Below are 21,656 nucleotides of genomic sequence, written 5' to 3'. Positions count from 1 at the left end.
CTAGTTAGATGGAGTAAGACCATCCAACTGGGACAGCGCACAATTACTGTTCCACTGGTGGCTATTCCTACAATTTTAAAGGAAACTCTTTGCATTTAATTTAACGCATTGCAGTCTATTTTAGAGTTTTCTTTCATAATTTAAAGAAACAAAAATACCTTGGTTTTTATTTGGCTTGCACTTGGTAGAATGAGTAAAAAAGGTGAGAATTTTACGTTTTTTTACAGTTATTTTTTTACTAAGCATCTCAGTGCATTTCTTGGCTTATCGTTTCCTACTGTAATCAATTACCCTTGTGCTATTTTTGTTGATTATTTCCCAAGCTTGGCCTATTAGATTAACGTTAATTTATGTTCACATAAGTTTTTTTTTATCATTTTAGCACACCAACGATATACTTCCGCTGACATAGCACAAATAATCTTAGAGAGAAGAGGAAGATAGGAAAATAATTTACAAAGAGGTGGCAAGCCACCGCAATGATGAACTCAACCTGTTAGGTCTTTGGAAACAAGATAGAGGTTGTACCCCAGTGGGCACACGACGTCTTTTCAACGTTGATTAGACGTTGAATTCTGGTCGCGACGTCGCAACCAACATTCAACGTCTAATCAACGTTGGGTCTGCAACGTCGATGCAACCGACGTAAATTCAACGTCTTTTCAACGTTGCCCTCCGACATGAATACAACGTCGCATCATCGACGTCTTTTCAACGTCGTTTCCACAACGTTGTTTCAACCGACGTGATATCAACGTTGATACAGCGTCGAAAAAAGACGTTGTTTCAACGATCGTAAAACCGACGTTTATTCAACGTCGTATTGCAACGTTGATTCAACCGACGTCTTATCGACGTTTATTCAACGTCACTCCCGCAACGTTGATTCAACCGACGTCTATTCAACGTCGCACCCGCAACGTTGATTCAACCGACGTCTTATCGACGTTTATTCAACGTTGCACTGCAACGTTGATTCAACCGACGTCTTATCGACGTTTATTCAACGTTGCACCAAATTAACTTTTTACCGAGAATCTGTTCCGTTCAAATCTTATTTGTTTTAGTTCGTCTCACACTGGCCTGCAAAGTTATATCTCAAACAGACGTTCATAGAAGTGTTCCAAACTGTCCAACAAAATAACGAAGCGTACTCGGTGTTTGTTAAAGATCGTCATAAACTAGAAATAAAGAACGCACGTTTTACTTAATTTTTTTGTAATTTGTCAGCGATTGGATATATTAATGCCGACGTTATGTTGTTTTTCATATATATCGCTAATTTTACTGCAGTTTTACTACTTCAAAATATTACCATTTGTTTGCAACTTTACAGCCGCATCTATGTACTTTTTTACATGTGCATTCATTCTCTTATGCTATGTTAAAACTTTTGTGACATAACATCAGAGAATGAATGAACACAAACATGAAATGTACACAAAACATTCAATGGATTTTTTTTCAACAGAGCGTACCAAACGTTCGATTTATTTTTTGTAATATTTATCAGGGGGGTTTTTGTCCTCGTATTTTGAGAGAAACAAATATTTCAACTTGTATTATGGATGTGAGACATTTAAAATACAATCCATTTTGTCAAATTATAATTTATAATACAATAATAACTGTTTATTTACTTCGCTTTCACATATTTAAACCTTTACTTTGTCGCATGTAATATCCCTCCTAGTCATTGGCGGGAAACTTTCGATGAGGAAATTCGCGCCTAAGCCCCTAAGAAGTTCGTATCAACTCACAAGGCGAAAAGGGCGAAGAACCACAGACGTGAGTAAAGTATTTCTGTACAGCATATGCTAATTCGTAAACTTTGCTTCGGTAGCATTCGTAGCAGAATCTAAAGAAAGAAAAAGTTAGCTAAAATTTTCACGCATATTTATTTGACACATTCTAGAAATAAATCGTTTGACCCTAAATTATTTTAAATCAAATTTTTCCATGTCGGCAAAAAATTGCCGAAGTGATGTTATTTGTCTGCATGTCAACAAGTCGACATTTCAGTACAAGAGAGATGGGGATTCTTCAGAATGTAAGAAAAATTTATTTCCAGAGACTTATCTCTAAAAAAACAATGCTAGCTAGATTTCTCAAAAAATATTTAATGGATATAATGCCCAGGCTGAGGTGGTCTTACTTTTTTAATGTTCCAGCCTGGTATTGTTATTTTGTATTTCCAGCTTTTTTTATTATTTTACAGTACATTACACATACTTGCAATCCAAAAATTTTGGCGGGAAGAAAATTTGGCAGATAACAAAAAAAATTAAATTTGGCGGAGAACAAAATTTATTAATTTTGGCGGGAATTTAATTTGACGGATAACGTAAAACTCATTAAAAATATGAAAGATTGTTTGTTTCTTTGTAAATCATGTGACAACATTAGTTTTTACTATCTCGCCTGCGAGGATAGTATTGGTTTCCAACTCGTAACTGGCTAACTATGTCCCAAATGGTCAATTGCAACGTCACAGATTTAAACTTCGTACCTAAACTCTCTAAGTACTTAGAAGTCATCTAAATGACGTTTCAGACCAAAATTGGTATTTGTTTTCGACAAAATTTGGCACAGTTAACAAAAAAAGTATGCTGAACATAATGGTGACATCAAAATTTTGATTTTTTGTCACCTAAATGTCATTTTAGGCCAAAATTGGTCTGAAAATTAAAACTACTTCATTTTCGACCAAATTTGGCACAGTTAACAAATAAAGTATGCTGAACATAATGGTGACATCAAAATTTTGATTTTTTGTCACCTAAATGTCATTTTAGGCCAAAATTGGTCCGAAAATTAAAACTACTTTACTTTCGACAAAATTTGGCTCAGTTAATAAGAAAAGTATGCTGAACATGATGGTGACATCAAAATTTGGATTTCTTGTCATCTAAATGTCATTTTAGGCCAAAATTTGCCCAAAAATTAAAACTACTTTATTTTCGACAAAATTTGGCTCAATTAACAAGAAAAGTATGCTGAACATGATGGTAACTTCAAAATTTGGATTTTTTGTCACCTAAATGTCATTTTAGGCCAAAATTAGCCCAAAAATTAAAACTACTTTATTTTCGACAACATTTGGCACAGTTAACAAAAAAGGTATACTGAACATGATAGTGACATCAAAGTGTTAATTTTTTGTCACCTAAATGCCGTTTAAGACCATAAACGTTTCAATCGCGCCACTGTAACCATGAATGATAGGCTGTATTTTTTGTTAGCAGAAATTGTAGAATTGGGTCGCATTGTCGATGTTTCATAGTTGTGCATTTTTAATAGCGAGATAGTTTATGCAGCGCCTGCATCTTGTTTACATTAATAACCATCAACTTTAGATAAAAAAAAAGTCATTCGTCGTCAATACTAAAAGCATGTCCATTGAAATCCTCTTGTACAGTAGCAACACGAAAAAATTGGCGGATGGCGAAAAAGTTAATTTTGGCGGGGAATTTAATTTGGCAGGCACCGCCAAATTTTCATTCTACCAAAATCTCTGCCCTTAGGTATCAAATGATATAAAAACGTTTTATCATTATAAAATATTTTTTAGTGTCATGGCATATTTGAAAAGATACAGAAAAAATATTGCTGAAGTGAACAAACTTGCAAGAAGCAGTGATAGCGATGATGCAGTTGAAACTCACAGGGAAGGGGGAAATCAAATTTTTGAAGAGTGTTACATTGAAAGCAATTCATGTAGCATGGACTGTGATATTGACTCAACTGATACTGTAAATGACAGTGGCAGTAGTAGTGATGAAGAGTGGTTAAGTGATGCAATGGGAAACATCACATTATCGGAAGAACTTGCGTCATGGGCAGTGCGAAATAGAGTTACAAGAAATTCTGTTAATGAACTTTTGGACATCTTGAGAAAAAATGGGCATACTCTCCCAAAAGATAGTCGCACTCTTCTCAAGACACCAAGAAACGTGAACACAGATTCAATCTGTGCGGGAAAATATGTTTACTTGGGCATAGAAAATGGAATAAGACGAATGCTTCTTAACAATCCGAACATCACCGTAACAGAATATATCAAGCTTGCAATAAATATAGATGGAATACCTTTATATAAGTCATCAAGCACCCAATTTTGGCCAATTCTAGGTCAATTTGAATATGCAACACCATTTGTGATAGCACTTTTTTGTGGCAATAGCAAACCAACACCTGTTGAATACTTTTGCCATGAATTTCTGGAAGAGCTGCATAAACTTCGAAGTGATACCATGATCGTAAATGATATTGATGTACGAGTGGCTTTGCACTTTTTCACTTGCGACGCCCCAGCAAGGCAATTTTTAAAAGGCATAAAAGGCCATACAGGATACGACGGTTGTGAACGTTGTACTGTTGCTGGAGAGTATATCGAAGGTCGGATAATCTTTAATGACATTGATAAAAATCCCCGTACTGACGCTGGTTTTCTAAAATATGAGTACAAAAAACACCAGCTCAAATTAAGCCCCCTGATACAGTATAACATATGTTGTGTTACAGACTTTGTTTTAGATTACATGCATTTGGTATGTCTAGGGGTCGTTAAACGTCTACTGAATTTCCTGATTAAAGATGGTCCAAGACTATGCAAATTATCCAGAAATCAAATAACGTTAATTTCCAGCAAGTTGGTTCAGCTAAATGGTACACTTCCATCTGAATTTGTTCGTCAACCACGATCACTGAACGAATTCTGCAGATGGAAGGCCACAGAATTTAGACAATTCTTACTATTCACAGGGCCAATTGTATTAAAAGGTATATTGTCAAAGGAAGCCTTTACTCATTTCCTATCATTATCAATTGCTATCAAAATCATGTTGGAATCTAATGGTGGTATCAGGTCTGCTTACTTGAATTATGCTCATCAACTTCTGGAATATTTTGTGACAAATTCACAAGAATTTTATGGAAATTATTTCTGCTCATACAACGTGCATAATTTAATTCATCTATCATCTGACGTCGAGAAATTCAACTTGCCCTTAGATGCCATGTCGTGCTTTCCATTTGAAAATTACTTGCAAATTCTAAAAAAATTTGTTCGTAATTCACAAAATCCTACAGTACAAGTAGTCAAACGTATTACTGAGCTTGAAAATTGTGGAACAAAATATTCAAAAAAAGTGCTAAAAACAGTGATGTCAAGTCGAAATAGAGATAATTGTTTTTTATTGAAAAATGGTAGTTACATATTTATAAAGGAAATTATGAATGAAAGTGTAATATGTGATGTAGCAGCTAACGAGATCACTGAAAGCTTATTTCATTCACCTTGTGACTCAATGAAATTAGATATTTGCCTTATTCCACAAAACAAAATGCGATTGTTGAGACGGATGGAAATACCAATGACAGAGCTGAAAAGGAAAGTGGTAAATATTGTAACGGAGAAAGGTTTAGCATTATTTCCACTACATCATGATGTTAATTAGGATATATATTTATTAATAACTGATATTCAATGTTAAACCTCTTTATATATTTTTAAGTTTAAATTTAAGTTAAACTAATTCCATCGACTTACTAGAAGCAAACATCACTTTTTTGCTTTGGTGTGCACCAGTTATGCTTGACACTTTCAGGTGGTTGGAGCAGGCTGAAAGGCTGCCTTATAAGAGGGCGTGCCTGGCACATTCAAGCATACTTATAGAAATCTATTTGAAAAATAAACCTGCCTCATAAGATGTGTTTAGTACTTGAAGTTGTATATATAAATCGGTGAACTTCAATTAACTTTATATTTCATAATATAGATTGCATTTTGCTCACAATGTCAGTCACATAAAATTAGTCATGTATTATAATATATAACTAGGCATAATACCATTGTGTTATATTAGGCAAAAAGAAGATTATGTTGATCAATTTCTTTTATTTCTTATTTTCTGGCAAACTTTCTAGAGTACAGAGTTAATTTCAAGAGTTACCTTAAGTTGACTAATTTTCGTGAGGTTTTGAATTTTTTTCTTCAATTTTTTTCGTTCAGAGATAGAGAGATGTGTCTCAGGGTCAACATGTTAAAGCTTCCAGTCACCTGATAGCTTTGCTAACACAACTATGACTTCATAACCATTGAAATTTTAAATTGCTCTTATTCAACATCAGATTGAAAAATAGTTGATAAAAAACACATTTTTGTTATCGTCTCATCGTACTATTTTATTTCAACAGAAAAAAACAACAACAAAATTTTGACCTCCTGTTTGTTCCCCTATAAGGTATAATATAGTTTTCGTAATTCACACGTTTATACTTTACAAAATAAATCTTCATTCTATATGTTTTAGAACTTTAAATATATTACATTACAAGAACATCTTTACTTAATCATGGAGAATTTAGCTACCAAAGATAGCATTAAAAGGTATGCATTTATTCCACTATCCAAACACACAATATTACAGTTGATAACAATCGAGCTAACTAATTTTAGCAATGTCAGCTTTTGTATTAGTAGTAAGGTAGACAGACATTTTTCGTGAATTAACAAAATGACTATTGTTGAATCAAATCATAGCCCTTTCAAGGTGTTGTTCTATACAATTTTCATATTTATTAGGGTTTTAGCTAACGAAAAGTTCAGTTCACTCAAGGTATTCCTAAAATGAATTTGTTCTTGGTATATTTATGTAGGAAACATCCACGTTCTGCTGAATCAAGGAAAAGAAGGAACCAAAACAAGAGGGAAAAATTAAAATTGAAAAAACAACAATTGATTGAAGTGGAGGTTGAAAAATCCTTACTCCAGGAGAAAAGGATAATGGAGTTGGAAAAAAATAATTCAATTTTGAAAAGGGAGGTAAAGAAAAGGAAACCTGTAACCACATTGAAACAATCTGGTCCAATCACATATTCAGGCTCCTTGATTAAATTGCATCAAAACAAAAGCCACAATATTCTCAGGAAATTAAACAGCAAGCTGCAGATTTTTAATCGAACAGACCTGATGCTGAAACAGGAGATATTAGGTTCTGGTGTGTTTGGTACAGTCAAAGAAGGTTTTATACCTAGTATACAACAGAAGGTGGCAGTAAAGATTTTTTCAGAAAAACTTGGAAGGACAGAAATGCTTGCAGAATGTGCCATATCATTGGAGATGTCTGGTCATCCTAATTTTGCTTTTGTATTTGGTATGTGTGAACCGAATAGGTTGATTTTAGAGTTTATTGGCAATGATGTGACTGCCCCAACTTTGGGTGATACTATATCAAATAGTGTTAAGTTGCCATATTGGAAGCCAATATGTATTGATTTAATACATGCTTTACATGACTTACACAACAAAGGGATATTACACAATGATCTCCATTCACGTAACATCTTATTGCGCAATTTGAAGCATGTTAAGATAATTGATTTTGGAAAAGCAACCTTGGTGGAAGACCCAGTCCGTTACTCTATAAAACCCGGGACTCCAAAGCATCAAAGATACAACACCATTCACAGACACCTGGCATTCGAATTGCGCAATGTACCTGGCTCATATGTCTCCTGTGAAACAGATGTATATACATTGGGATACAACTTTGAAAGTATTGCTAAACATGTTGCATCAGAAAAGCTTTTGATGATTGCAACAAACATGTTAAAAAACAAACCACATGAGAGACCTTTGTTGTCTCAATTGCTTATTCAACTCAGTAGATTATAATAATTTATATATTATTCAGCTCGATTTTTATTGAGCACTCTATGTAAAAACAAAACAATAAAATATTTATATTTTATTCTACATATATATTTATTGTCAGAATTTTTTGCGAATTTGCATTGCATTCGAGAAATTAAGTCTCCCAAAAATTTTCATTGACTGATTTGCGAAATTAATGCATGCCTGGCATATGCAAGCATACGTTTACTAATTTATTTGAAGATATAACTTTTGATTCAATAACCATTTAAATTTTTTGCTATTTTGCTTTCATGTGCACCAGTTATGCTTGACACATACAGGTGGTTGGAGCATGCTGACAGGCTGCCTTATAAGAGGGCGTGCCTGGCACATGCAAGCATACTTATAGCAATCTATTTGAAGATATAACTTTTGATTCAATAACCATTTAAAATTTTTGCTATTTTGCTTTCATGTGCACCAGTTATGCTTGACACATACAGGTGGTTGGAGCATGCTGACAGGCTGCCTTATAAGAGGGCGTGCCTGGCACATGCAAGCATACTTATAGCAATCTATTTGAAGATATAACTTTTGATTCAATAACCATTTAAAATTTTTGCTATTTTGCTTTCATGTGCACCAGTTATGCTTGACACATACAGGTGGTTGGAGCATGCTAACAGGCTGCCTTATAAGAGGGCGTGCCTGGCATATGCAAGCATTTATAGCAATCTATTCGAAAACATTGTGACAAAAAAATATATAGCTGAAGCTAAATATCAAGTATTTAGTAATTCTTAGTTATAAATCATCATATTTAAAAAGCTGCATGTTTTGTTCCAAAGCCCATGTAAATTCTTTTAATTTGTTTTGACTTAAAAAATCCAACTTTTCATGAAAAAGGCATATTGACTAAAATTTAATCCCGCGAAATATCTGAACTCGATCGATTCGCAAAAAATTGTGACATTTAAGTACTTGAAAGACATTCATAACTATGCAGAAGTGAAAATGCTGATAAATAAACGTAGAGGATTGAAAACTTATGATTGTATTGTCTGCTTGAAGGTTCCTTCAATACATTTTGTGCACCTGTGGAATTCTATTAAAAAATAGAGTGCTTGCTTGCTTGATAAATTACAATTCTTACACTAAAATTATAACAAAAATAAGAAAATTAACTTGGTGATCACTACTTGCTTTATACCAGAGACCTGCACACACCACTAGTATTATGTATATATACAAATTAGGTTAAAACTTAGTTATTAAACTTGTAATTATTGCAAAGAGCTGGAAAAAGATTGAGATTTTCTATCAGCCAACTTCATGCCTCATTCGACAGTCTTACAATCCGGTATTTGATCTTGTCATGTTAAGTCAATATTTAAATCCTTAATTCCCTTGAGTAACCATTGTTTTATATTAGCTATATTTGAATAAAATGAGTTGGAGCCGAGCAATATGGTTGGAAAACAAACAAGAAGAAGAAGGTACAATACCAACAGTTTGGATAAAAAATAATTTAGTCTACTGGCCAAGTTTTTTGAATGTCGAGAAGGCAGCTGCAGAATTAAAAGAACCTACAGCATTATGGCACAAATTTCCACTAGTCCGAGTTAAAATTACAGGAGGTACGATGCTAAGTGGCTTTACTTCAATTAATTAGTCAAATACAACTTTAAAAAAAACTAATCATGTATCAGAACCATTATATATTATCTTTACAGATAGAAAACTATGTGAGGAGTTTGATTTCACGGAGGCAGAAACGGATGACGAAGAAGTCATCACAAAAAAACAAAGCTCGCCGTCTTGTGATGTATTGTTTACAAAAAGTATGATTAATTTTGTATTCCAGAAATTTTTATGCAATTTTTATGCAATTCGTAAAAGCTTGTTACGTTTTTACTTTGTGTATTTCGAAATGTTCAAAGTTTTCAAACATTTATTTTTGAAAAGCACTGTTGCTATGATTTTTTTATGCAAAAATGAAAACTTTTAGAAAAACCAATACCAAGTGAACCACCAATGACATATCGACATATAGAAGATGATGCTCAAGACTCTGGTAAGTGCTTACATAATTTTTTTACAAAATGTTCAAAACAGATTTCTTATTTGTATATACATGTACATTCTTTAAGCACAAATATGTGGAATTTAATATGCACAAAGATTAGTACATAAGGCATATTATATACCTTAAGGGTATAAAGTGTGAAAATAAAAAAAGTGTGGGATTAATTTTAGTCCCTCAATTTTTTTAGATTAGGGCGGAATTAATTAGTGTTAATCGGCAACATTTTTAGGAAGTGCGATTTTAGTGTTTTCATGGGATAACAAGTTTCACACTTTTTTATTTTGCACGCTTTTATTCTCGCACTTTTTTATACCCTTAATACAACATTGATATTAAATACCTTTTTTATGTGCTTACAGACTCATCCATCATGTCACCAGAAGTCAGACCATTGATACAACATCAAAACACAACACCAACACATACACCACCAAATAGTTTAAAGAGGAAGCATGTCAGTCCAGTAAGACAAACACCATCTGGATCACAGAATGCAGGTGGAAGTTCTGGAAACGATCCCTTTCCTATGTCGACAGGAAGTAAGTTGTAATTACAAAGCAGGATTCAATAAAATAGATATGTTTAAAATATCCCACTGAAATACATGGTATATATATATTTAGTAAATAAAAAATCCAATTATGATTTAGAGTTTCAGAAGAGGGTATTGTATCTCCTAACCGATATCAGGAATTTGTTGGGAAGACAAAATGAAAAAGCAGCAGAGCCGGACACAGCTCAACCACAGGAGCCATTTGAACTGCTAAAGAGTGTTCAAGAGCTAATAGAGTTTGAGGAGACATTAAAAGACAAGTCAAACTATGATAGATTGGTCAGTTAAACATTTACATTCATTTTTTCCCAAAGGATACATGAAACACACTATTTAGCCTGACAGCATGTTCACTTATTCTCGGATCCGGGTTAACATGCTTGGAATTTTCTGATCATTTTTAACAAAAATGACCAACATATTTAAATTCAGCATCAAAATTTATGGAAACATGCAAATTTTCAAGTTTATACACTAAGTACAACTGCCAAACTTTTGATGTTGTATGAAGAAATGACCACACAAATTAACTGCAGTGAAATTTTTTAACTCTTATAAAATTTAAAAACTTTAAATTACAATAAATCCTGTTCTAATAATCTCTTGGTATTCTAAATTTCCTATGTTATATAATTTTTGCTGATAAATCCAAATATGCCACTCATTTTTCTCAAAAGTTCCTTGTTTTCTTTTTCAAAATTTGATAATGTTAACCTGGATCTGAGAATTCTTACACTTCTAATGAAGTGTGAACACAGCTTAAAGAACTGCCTTTGTTGTCCCTCCTGGAAACAACTATAGCTAGCTAAATACTACTTTTCTACTTTTGTGTTTGTGTGCACCTGTAGCTAGAAATATATTTATTGATATATGTTTCATTTTACAGCTATCCCAGTTATCAAGAGTTGGTGGCTCAAAAATTCGCGAAAATGTGAAAAATGTTCTGTTAAAGTGAGTCAAAGCATAAGTACCCCTTAGAGAATTTAAAATGTACTAACCTTTGTTGTGTAGTTTACAGTGGTAGTGGAAAATCACTTTGTTGTGCCCACATGCTTCGTTTCATCTTCTCCATAAAAAAATCGTGCACGAGGTCCAAGAATTATTTAATTGAATGAATAGTTTACGGAATGCGGCCCCGCAGCCTAATGGACTCGCAACTATATATTAAATGCGCTTACGATGTCGATTGTTTTACTTTTATTCCACTTTCATTATAGAATCATGAATAATGAAGTAATGTCGGCACTCAACATGAAAGGGAAGGGAAAAAGTGAAAAGGTTGGGTTTGCAAGGATGAACTTATATAAAGCTGTTGTCGGTTAGTAAAAAAATCCTATTCCTAATATTCAATTTATATATGTGCTTGTAAGCGTTTTAGTTTGTTGTTGTTAATTTATTTATTGTCGGTTAAAATATGTACAAATAAATACAATAGCTCTTATTAAAGTGCTAATCCAAACCGACAAGTTTGTATTAAGTTTTTCCCGCCATTTCGAGGGGTCGACGTTCAGGGGGAAAAATACACATTAATCTGAGGAAATCTATTTGTCCAGCTGTTGTACTGTAAACTACCTCCATCAATATGTGATAAGAATTTTGTTACGTTGTAGAAACTGTTATCAAACATCAAAAGAATGCGACAGAAGGAGAAGTTCGTGCGTGTACGGCATCAATCCTTAAATATGCACCTGATAGATGTGGAGGAGCGGGAAGAACTAATGCCGAAGAAAATTAAATCGATTAATTTTTAAATAATTTACAACTTTTATATCAGAGAGGATTATAAATTTTTCAAGCGCCGTAATAAATTCTTCTAGCTTATATTAATTTTGATTGGGTGGCAGAAAATTAGAATGGCAAAATGTTAAAGTGATTTTAGCTCAACAATTTTTAGTGTTTCTACTAGAGATCGGACTTGTGACTAGTAAAAGTATGGAATATGCATGAGTGGGTGCTTTTTTTAAGGAAATACAGTGCTAATATAATATTCATTATATTTTTATTGTAATTTTCAACCTCGATTCCTGGACTTCTTGCACCTGGTGAGGACGGTGGCTTTTCACACTTTTTATAAAGTATAGCATCATGATCGTATTTATTCGCATCTGGTATCCTTAACAAACACCCTTGTATTCAACTCTGACTTCATTAAGAAAACATACTTTTTCTCTAACCAATGCTTGATTAAAGACTTCGGTGCAACAGTTTTGCTTGACACTTTAGGTGATTTGAGCATACTAACAGGCTGCCTTATCAGGAGGCGTGCCTGGCACATGAAATCGCAGCTATAAATTTGCAAATACTGCACGTTTAACAACCTCGTCATTGCTGCGTTACATTTTTTGCATTGGGTTGGAACGCTGGAGATTCTCACATAGTACCAGTTGTGAATACTTGAAATATCGTTTTTATATTTTGTATTATAAAACTCCGTTAAGTTTCATTTAGGAAGTTTTCAGCGGAGAAGTTGTATATACTGCCGATGTTTATAATAAAAAAATGACATATCGTAGAAATGATTTTATTTCTTTTTCGCAATAACCATGTACAAATAACGTAACACAAATATAAGCGTCGGAATCATGCTAGGGAATAGATACATGGACATGTAAACTATGGACATATAAAACTGAAGCCACAATGGCGATTATGATTTGATTCGGTCAAGTTTGTCTGTTTCTTAAGGTTGAAAAGACGCTGAATAACGGTTGCGAGAGCATTTCCAAACGACGTTGATTAGACGTTGTTAGACGTTTTTTCAACGTTGAAAAGACGTTGCGAGAAGTTATTTCAATGTTTAAAAGACGTAGCGAGACGTTGTTTCAACGTTGAAGAGACGTTGCAGGACGTTGTTTCAACGTAGCTTGCGACGTTGAAAAGACGTTGATTTTACGTTGCAAATGAAAGTTTTTTGACGTCTTTTTCCGACGTCTATTCAACGTCGGACATCAACGTCTTTTCAACGTTGAAACAACGTCCTGCAACGTTGTTTCAACGTTGAAAAGACGTTGCGAGACGTTGTTTCAACGTTGAAAAGACGTTGCGAGACGTTGTTTCAACGTTGAAAAGACGTTGATGTCCGACGTTGAATAGACGTCGGAAAAAGACGTCAAAAAAACTTTCATTTGCAACGTAAAATCAACGTCTTTTCAACGTCGCAAGCAACGTCTTTTCAACGTTGATTCAACGTTGAAGTGCCCACTGGGACTCCTCTAGAGAATATGCCTCTAAAAGCACAATTCTCCCTTTTTACAAGGAATTAAAAAAAATATATATATATAAAAAATAAAATAAAAACGACACAACACATTTGAAAAGATGAACGAACTTTAACCAAGGGCAGGTAGGATATTTCTGAACTAAGTACCCTGGATGTCTAGCTGAGTCACCTCGAAGAGGTCCGCAGACGGTCATCAGCAGAAACTAGACATCCCTATCTTCCTAAAATTAACTTTGACCACTTTCTGTTCAACTGTGCTATTCTTTGTTTTTAACTCAGGTAATAAGTGCAGTCGTTACTCTCCAAGGACAAGATCATGTGTGATCAACCCCCCCTGCAAATATTTTTTTTTATTTATTATTTTTTTTTTTAACTGGGGTAATAAGTGGAGTCGCCACTCTCCAAAGACAAGACTGAGTGTAGTCAAGCCCCCTTGCTGACTCATTCCGGTTAAAATATTCTTATCTCAGCTCTTCTAAAAAGAAAACATATGACTCGTGACTGTTAATAAGGCGGTCATCACAGAAAATTACTGCTCTATCGTTGCAATGTATCCACCTGTGTACCATTTGGTCAAAGGCTATGGTTGTGTAGTGACCATTATTTAAGTTGCCGCAATGGTTTATAATAGCCCTTAATTGAAAATTTTTACGAAATTTCACTTCTCCATCTACGGTTAAAGGTATGGAAAGGGTACCAGGGTAAGCAGTAATACGAGAGGCAATTTTTGACACAAGGCCGTTGGCACTGGCAAAACGTTTTAGCTGTAAAATGAGATGAACCGCACGGAAAAAGCTGTGTTTCTATGATAAAGAAAGTGGTGTTCTGGCTTGCTAAAACTTCATCCATATTTACATTGATTAAACAAATCGTGTAGCAAAATATTAGCCGCTTAACACGTTATCCTTGACGAACATTCATACTCAAAGAGAAACGAATCATTACTCCCAGTGACTGAAGTGATATACGCTGATGATTACGACCACATCACAGATGACATCAACAAAAAGAAGAAATTCAATAACATCATAAAAGAAACTTTAGCTAAGGATAATTTGTTGGTAAACGAGACAAAAACAGAACACACATTACTAGAAAGAAAGAAAAAAGTAAACAACGAAACAAATGAACCGTGGAGACATGTCAAGAAATTGGGGTCAAAGCTAGGTATCCATGAAGATATAGCTAACAGAAAAGCATTGTCAACAGCTGCCCTACAGAAAATAAGTGATGTGTGGATTAAGAAAGATAAAATCAGTACTCAGCTAAAAATCAGAATCTATCAAACTGTAGTCAAATCCATATTATTATACAACTGTGGTACATGGGGTTTGAACAAAAATGAAGAAAAGAACATGAATTCCTTCCATCGTCGACAACTTCGTCAAGTATTAAACATCAAATACCCAGTAACAATAAGGAACAAGAAGTTGTACGAAATATCAAAAACAAGACCTATTACATTGGATATAATCCAAGCTCGATGGAGGTTATTTGGGCATGTTCTCAGATTACAGAAAGACACACCCGCTCAACTTGCTATGAATCACTATTTTGAACAATCGCAAGTATCAAAATTCAAAGGTCGTCAACGAATTACGTTACCAATCAGTTTAAACAATGATATGAGAAGAGCAGTGGAATCTGATAACAGTTTTGCAATAAAATTTGGCGTCTCGCAATTGATTTCGAAACATGACCTAAAGGTCTTAAGGGTAATCGCTGAAGATCGAAATACATGGAAGTCCCTTTCAAGACACATATATATTGCAGCTGAAGCAACTACTTATACTGAAGAAAATCTTACAGTAGATGATAGAAGCGAAGACAGCTGATACATACATACACTCATAGTCATAAGAAAAAAAGATAGTCTGGACAGTAACAATAGGCCAAAGATGGCGGACGTCTTTCCGCTAACGGAAAACAGCTAATCACGAAACCAAAAGTTACATTCTTAAGTTATTTGTACGTCTATAAACGTTGAATCACATATGAACTTTGCGAATTGATAACACATTGGGACAAGTTATGGCTGCAACAAATACGCCGTTAGTGATGAACACAGACGCCACCGGGAACGATGCGCAAATGAACAATCTGACGATAACTATGAGAAATTCATGTATACGATGCAAAAGAACTTTCAAGACGAGCAAAGGACTCTTGGTTCATTTGAAAGCTTGCAAAAGAAAAGAGGTATCATTAGTAGACAACTCACCGACGCAAACACCGAAGGAAGAAACTTTATTTAAATTCAAGTGGAATGAGGTAGAAGGCGAAAAAGTTAGCAAAGATCTCGACATGATTTATAATGAGATTGTGTTTTGGAAAAAGAATTTGTTTATACTACCATCAGGTAACGCTGGAAAGTCTTATATTAGGGAACTCACTCGTCTAGTTAATGCTTGGAACAATAGTTCACCTCTTCGCAGTATTGCAATGAAAGCGATCCATGTAATGCCAGCCTTGCTACTACAGAAACCAAGTAAAAAATCAAAAGCGAAAGACCATCAACTAGCTCTCGAAAAGCGATTGAAAATGTGGCACGAAGGAAACTTCTTGGAACTTTATACAGAATATTTAACTATACAAAGCCGTATGACGAACGCATATGCAAAGAGAGATATATCGGCGATATCTAAAAAGTTTAAACTATTCATGCAGAAAGGAGACGTCAACTCAGCAATGCGATTATTATCTAATAGTATGCAGAATGGAATTCTTCCGTTAAATGACGAGACCTTGATGCTGTTAGAACAGAAGCACCCGAATGCACAAGAGGTATGTGGGGATGATGAAATCTTACTCAATTTTCCGTTACAGAGAATACACCCCATTGCCTATGACGTCATTGACGAAGACCTTGTATTGGATGTTGCTGCTCACACGAAAGGAGGATCTGGACCATCGGGTCTAGACGGCGATGGATGGAGGAGAATATTATGCTCTTCTTCGTTTGGTACTACGAACTCAGATTTGCGGAAGGCTATTGTTGATATGATAAAGAAATTGTGCACGGAGAAGATAACTGACTCAGAGGGTGGTGGTGATTGTTTGGAAGCTTTTGTGGCATGGCGTATGATCCCTTTGAATAAGAATCCTGGTTTGAGGCCCATTGGGGTAGGAGAGGTTTTGAGACGAATTGCTGGGAAGGTAGTTATGCGTGTAGCTAAAAAGGACATCATGGAATCAACTGGGTCTTTACAAGTCTGTGCTGGACAGGACGCGGGTGCAGAGGCGGCAATTCATGCTATGCATGATATTTACGAGAATGAAGAAACAGAAGCGGTGCTACTGATCGATGCTGAGAATGCATTTAATTCTATCAATCGGAAGGCGATGCTACATAATATTGCAGTCCTTTGTCCTCTTATTTCTACTTTCATGGAAAATTGTTGCAATGTTCCGGCACGTTTGTTTGTTATTGGGGGTAAAGAACTGTTATCAAAGGAAGGGACTACTCAAGGTGATCCGACCTCTATGGCGGCATACGCAATTGGAGTTTCGCCTCTTCTTAGAATTCTTCTTGATTTTATGAACACTAGTGGTAACAATACGGCAAAACATGTTGCATTTGCGGATGATTTCACTGTAGCTGGTAAATTGTCAGAGATAAAGAGCTATTGGGAAAAATTGACTTCGATTGGGCCGAAATTTGGTTACTTTCCGAAGGCTGACAAGTCTTATTTGATTGTCAAAGCAAGATATATAGAAAGCGCAAACGAAATTTTTAAAGAGATGCATGTGAAAATAACGTCATCGGGTCAAAGACACCTTGGAGCTGTCATTGGAGATATCAATTACAAAAACCAATATGTGAATAGTAAAATTCAAGATCTTTCGAATCAACTCCAGCTACTTTCACAGATTGCTGTTATGGAACCACAGTCTGCATTTACTGCCTTCAACGCTGGTTTCAAATCGAAATTTACGTATTTGATGAGAACTATACCAAATATTTCGAAAAATTTACAACCAATCGAAGATATCATACGTAACGAATTTCTTCCAGCAATTACCGGAGGACATTGCTGCTCAAACGCTGAAAGGGATCTCCTATCCTTACCGATTCGTCTGGGTGGCTTGGGAATCACTAATTTCGTGAATGAAAGCGACTTTGAGTATGACAACTCTCGTTCCATCACTGCTTCACTTTCCAAAGCCATTTACGAGCAAGTGGACAAATCTATCTGCGAGATTGAAAAACGTCATTTGAAGAATCAAATCAAGGACTCTCGCAACAAACGTCATGAGGACAGATTAACAGATGTTAAAAAAAACTTAGACGAAAAATGATTACGATTAAACGACATATGCAGTGAGAAAGGTTGCTCCAACTGGTTGACAGTATTGCCATATGCTGAACACGGATTTGATCTCAACAAGCAGCAGTTTTGGGATGGAATAATAAAGCTCCGTTTTAACTGGCCTGTTGAAGGATTACCGACGCATTGTGTTTGTGGGTCGACATTTGACATTCAACATTGTTTGAGTTGTAAGAAAGGTGGGTTTGTCACGCTTCGACACAACAACATACGTGACATAACGGCATCCATGTTAGGTGAGGTTTGTAAGGATGTGGCAATTGAGCCTTCGCTAATTGGGTTGACTGGCGAAACTTTTGATTTAGAATCTGTGAAAAAGGGGGATGATGTAAGAACGGATGTACGTGCTCGGGGATTTTGGACGAAGGGTCAACAAGCATTTTTCGACGTAAGGGTTTTTGATCCCAACGCTTCGAGACACCTTCAGCATACTCTCCAACAATGCTATGCAAAGAATGAGGCGGAGAAGAAAAGGCAATACAACACTCGCATCAACAAAGTTGATAACGGGACATTCACGCCACTGGTATTTTCTCTTTACGGAGGAATGGGAAGAGAGTGTGCGACTTTTTACAAGCGTCTCTCAGAAATGATCGCCGAAAAACGTAAAATAAATATTTCTGTTGCATCATCTTGGGTCAGAACTAAGATTTGTTTTGCTTTAATTCATGCTTGTTTGCTTTGTTTGAGAGGTTCGAGAGGGATTTATAAAAGAATCGAAATGGGGGATGATATTGTTTTGAGTGAGTTGTCAAGTTGTATCAAGTAGTTCGGTTGTACCAAGTTAATGAACTGTTAAATCTATATCTAATTTATTTTGTTTATTATGTTTGTTAAATGCTTTTGTATTCAAGTAACAATTTTTAGATTGTATTTATTTATATTTATTTATAATTATGTATCAGCTTTGAACAATAGGCCATTGTTCTATCGTTTTGTGGCCGTTTCTAAACTCGGGCCCATTCTCTCGAATGCATCAAAATCTAAAATGGCGGTTTTCTAGCATGTTCGTTAGGGAAATCGAAAGTTTTGTTTGCTAACATTGGTTTTATTTTGGAAATTTACTTCGAAATTGTTATTTGATACGTTGAAAGTTGTTATGCCTGGTGCTAATTGTTCTATTTACGGCTGTTCAGTCTCACGTCGACCAGAGTATAAGGGTTTATCGTTGTTCAAAGTGCCAGCTGGAAAAAGCATTTTGACAAGAATTGGAGGGATAAACTAATCTCAATTATTACTAAAGATCGCGTGATCGATAATTCACTTCGTGGTCAAATTGAAAAGTGTAATTTACATATTTGTCAACGTCATTTCAAGGAGGATGAGTACTACAAACATAATACAAAAGCAACCCTTAATCCAGGAGTTTTACCAACACTGAATTTACCAACAAAAAGTCATCCTTCATCTTCCACCATCACCAAACCTCGTGATTCTGCTTCCACAATAATAAATAAAAGGGAACTTTTTTTATATGCATCAACTACACAGACTTCATCATCATATTACAAATCATTTGATGATTTTAAAAATCGTGTGAGTTCTTTGAAGTTGAACAGTTGGGTAGTATCTTCACCGTCGACAAGTTGCATGTCTTTTTTTCACCATGATCAAACTCATTCCGTACCAAAGTTTGAGATTTATGTTGATCAACACCTTGATTTTGTAGTACGCACTTTGTTGTGGTCAGTTCCCGTGAAACATGAAATATATGAAAATCATGACAGATCTGTGAAAAATGTTACTATTTCTAATTTATGTTCTTTGGTTTCATCATTAACATTATGCCCTGGACTGTCAGAAAAATTTTCTGCTAGCTGTTTGGAACATACCGTACCAAAAATCTTTATGGGATCATTCACCTCTTCGCCTTTATTCCAAACAAAGTGGTATCGGCCGACAAATTGTTACCTGTTGATACAAAATGGAATTGAAAAATGTGCTGAATGTATTCTTGTGGAGAAGAAGGAAGATCTAAGTTTAAAAAGAAAAAGTGCAAATATGAACATTCCTGCCAAGCCGAAAGCACTGATAACATTGACATCTCCGCAACGTGTAAAACTTTATGTTCAAGAGTTGAGACATGAAAACAAGCAACTGCGCGTTGAAATAAATAAGAAATCTGTACCGGTTCCTGAAACTCTTGGTGATGATCTTGCGACTATCATGTCTGGTGCAGACCAAAGTAAAATTACACCTTTTATGAAAAAATTTTGGGCAGAACAACAAAATTATTTATCAACATCAAAAAAAGGAGTGAGATATCATCCAATGATCATCCGATATTGTCTTGCCTTGGCAGCAAAATCACCCGCGGTATACGATGATATCAGATATGATGAAAAAAATAAAACAGGTTTTTTAATTTTGCCAAGTCGTAGACGCTTAAGAGATTACATAAATTACATCCGGCCTCAACAAGGATTTAATCCACCTGTTATCAAAGAGCTCGCAAATATTGTTTCTAAATTTCAAGAAATAGAAAAGTATTGTATAATTTTGATGGACGAAATGAAAATCCAAGAGAATTTAGTGTGGGACAAGCACACAGGTGATTTAATTGGCTTTGTTGACCTGGGAGACACAGAACTGAATTATGCCACCTTACCAAAATCAAAATCAGAAGATATAGCCAGTCATGTTTTGGTTTTTCTGGTCCAAAGTATTGTTAATCCTCTTAAATTTTCTTTAGCAAATTTTGCTACATCAAATGCTAATTCAATACAATTATTTCCGTTGTTTTGGAAAGCTGTTGGTATTTTAGAGGACAATGTTGGTATGAAAGTTGTCGGAGTGACTAGTGATGGTGCCTCGCCAAACCGTACTATGTATCGAATGCATCAACACATGGAATGAGTTGAAGATTTTAATCCTGACATTGATGTTACATACCGTACACTGAACATAATGGCAGAAGAGAAACGTTTTATTTATTTTATATCTGACCCGCCGCACTTGATTAAGACATCCCGGAACTGTTAACTTAATTCGTTATCCGGCCGTGCTACTCGCAGTATGTGGAATGACGGTCATTATTTGACATGGAATCATATCTCAAAGCTTTTTCATGATGATTTAGATTGTGGGTTACACTTGGTACCAAAAATTACAAATGAACACATTTCTTTGACACCCTTTTCAGTCATGAATGTGCGACTTTCAGCTCAAGTGTTGAGCGAATCTGTATTTCAAGCTTTACAGACATATGGTCCACCGGATGCAATTGGTACGGCCACATATTGCAGGATGTTGGACAAATTTTTTGACTGTATTAATGTCAGAAATTCTGTGGAATGTGTCAGAAAACAAAAACCATTTCTAAAACCATATGAAAACCTTGATGATGAACGTTTCACATGGTTGATTGATACCTTCTTAAAATACTTCACCGACTGGAAAATTTCTATCGCTGACCGAAATGATGCTCAGTATACTGATAATGCTAGAGCGAATATGTTTATTTCTTGGTAAACCTATGAGGGACTTCAATTGACCGTTTACTCCAGTATTGAGCTCATAAAATACTTGCTATCTCAAAATGTACCTTATGTATTTACCGAAAGATTTTGTCAAGATCCACTTGAAAATTATTTTGGCCAGCAACGGTCAATTGGACACCGTAAAGATAATCCTTCACTTAGGGATTTTGGTTACAACGACAATACAATTCGTACATCAAAATTATTTCGACCGATAGCTGGTAACTGCCGCAATGATGACCCTATACTCGCTACAATAGATGTTGAGACTGTTCCATGCCGTAAAAGAAACAAAAAGAACTAACTTGTACACAACGAACTAATTAAACGGCTATTTTTATAGCCACACAT

The 21,656-nt window shown here is 35.2% G+C and overlaps 2 protein-coding genes and 1 long non-coding RNA gene across 5 annotated transcripts; 2 read left to right on the top strand and 1 right to left on the bottom strand.

Annotated features, from left to right (window-relative positions):
• Nucleotides 1-1,546: 1,546 nt before the first annotated feature.
• Nucleotides 1,547-11,416, bottom strand: LOC130649447 (uncharacterized). 2 transcript variants are annotated; one of them, XR_008983053.1, is made up of 5 exons: nt 11,277-11,416; nt 10,066-10,249; nt 4,878-5,054; nt 4,090-4,451; nt 1,547-1,858 (listed from the first exon to the last, which is right to left on the bottom strand). It is a non-coding gene; the product is annotated as an uncharacterized LOC130649447 (long non-coding RNA). The 2 variants fall into 2 exon arrangements; XR_008983052.1 differs by lacking the exons at nt 4,090-4,451; nt 4,878-5,054.
• Nucleotides 2,885-11,966, top strand: LOC130649443 (uncharacterized). 2 transcript variants are annotated; one of them, XR_008983051.1, is made up of 5 exons: nt 2,885-5,054; nt 10,066-10,264; nt 10,376-10,557; nt 11,165-11,596; nt 11,889-11,966. XR_008983051.1 is itself a non-coding variant. In XM_057455716.1 (4 exons), exons 1-4 carry the CDS (start codon nt 3,576-3,578, stop codon nt 11,231-11,233), a joined length of 1,929 nt encoding a protein of 642 aa, XP_057311699.1. In that variant the 5' UTR covers nt 2,885-3,575; the 3' UTR covers nt 11,234-11,966. The 2 variants fall into 2 exon arrangements, 1 of the variants encoding a protein (XP_057311699.1); XM_057455716.1 differs by having other exon boundaries at nt 11,165-11,966.
• Nucleotides 11,967-12,793: 827 nt separating this feature from the next.
• LOC130648624 (uncharacterized) lies at nt 12,794-15,333 on the top strand. The gene is made up of 2 exons (XM_057454680.1): nt 12,794-12,823; nt 14,428-15,333. Exons 1-2 carry the CDS (start codon nt 12,794-12,796, stop codon nt 15,331-15,333), a joined length of 936 nt encoding a protein of 311 aa, XP_057310663.1.
• The last annotated feature ends 6,323 nt before the right edge of the window (nt 15,334-21,656 follow it).

The sequence above is a fragment of the Hydractinia symbiolongicarpus genome, chromosome 7 (assembly GCF_029227915.1).
Source record: "Hydractinia symbiolongicarpus strain clone_291-10 chromosome 7, HSymV2.1, whole genome shotgun sequence".
NCBI classification, from domain to species: domain Eukaryota; kingdom Metazoa; phylum Cnidaria; class Hydrozoa; order Anthoathecata; family Hydractiniidae; genus Hydractinia; species Hydractinia symbiolongicarpus.
The sequence above is the reverse complement of the archived record's forward strand: the minus strand, read 5'-3'. Positions and strand labels throughout refer to the sequence as shown.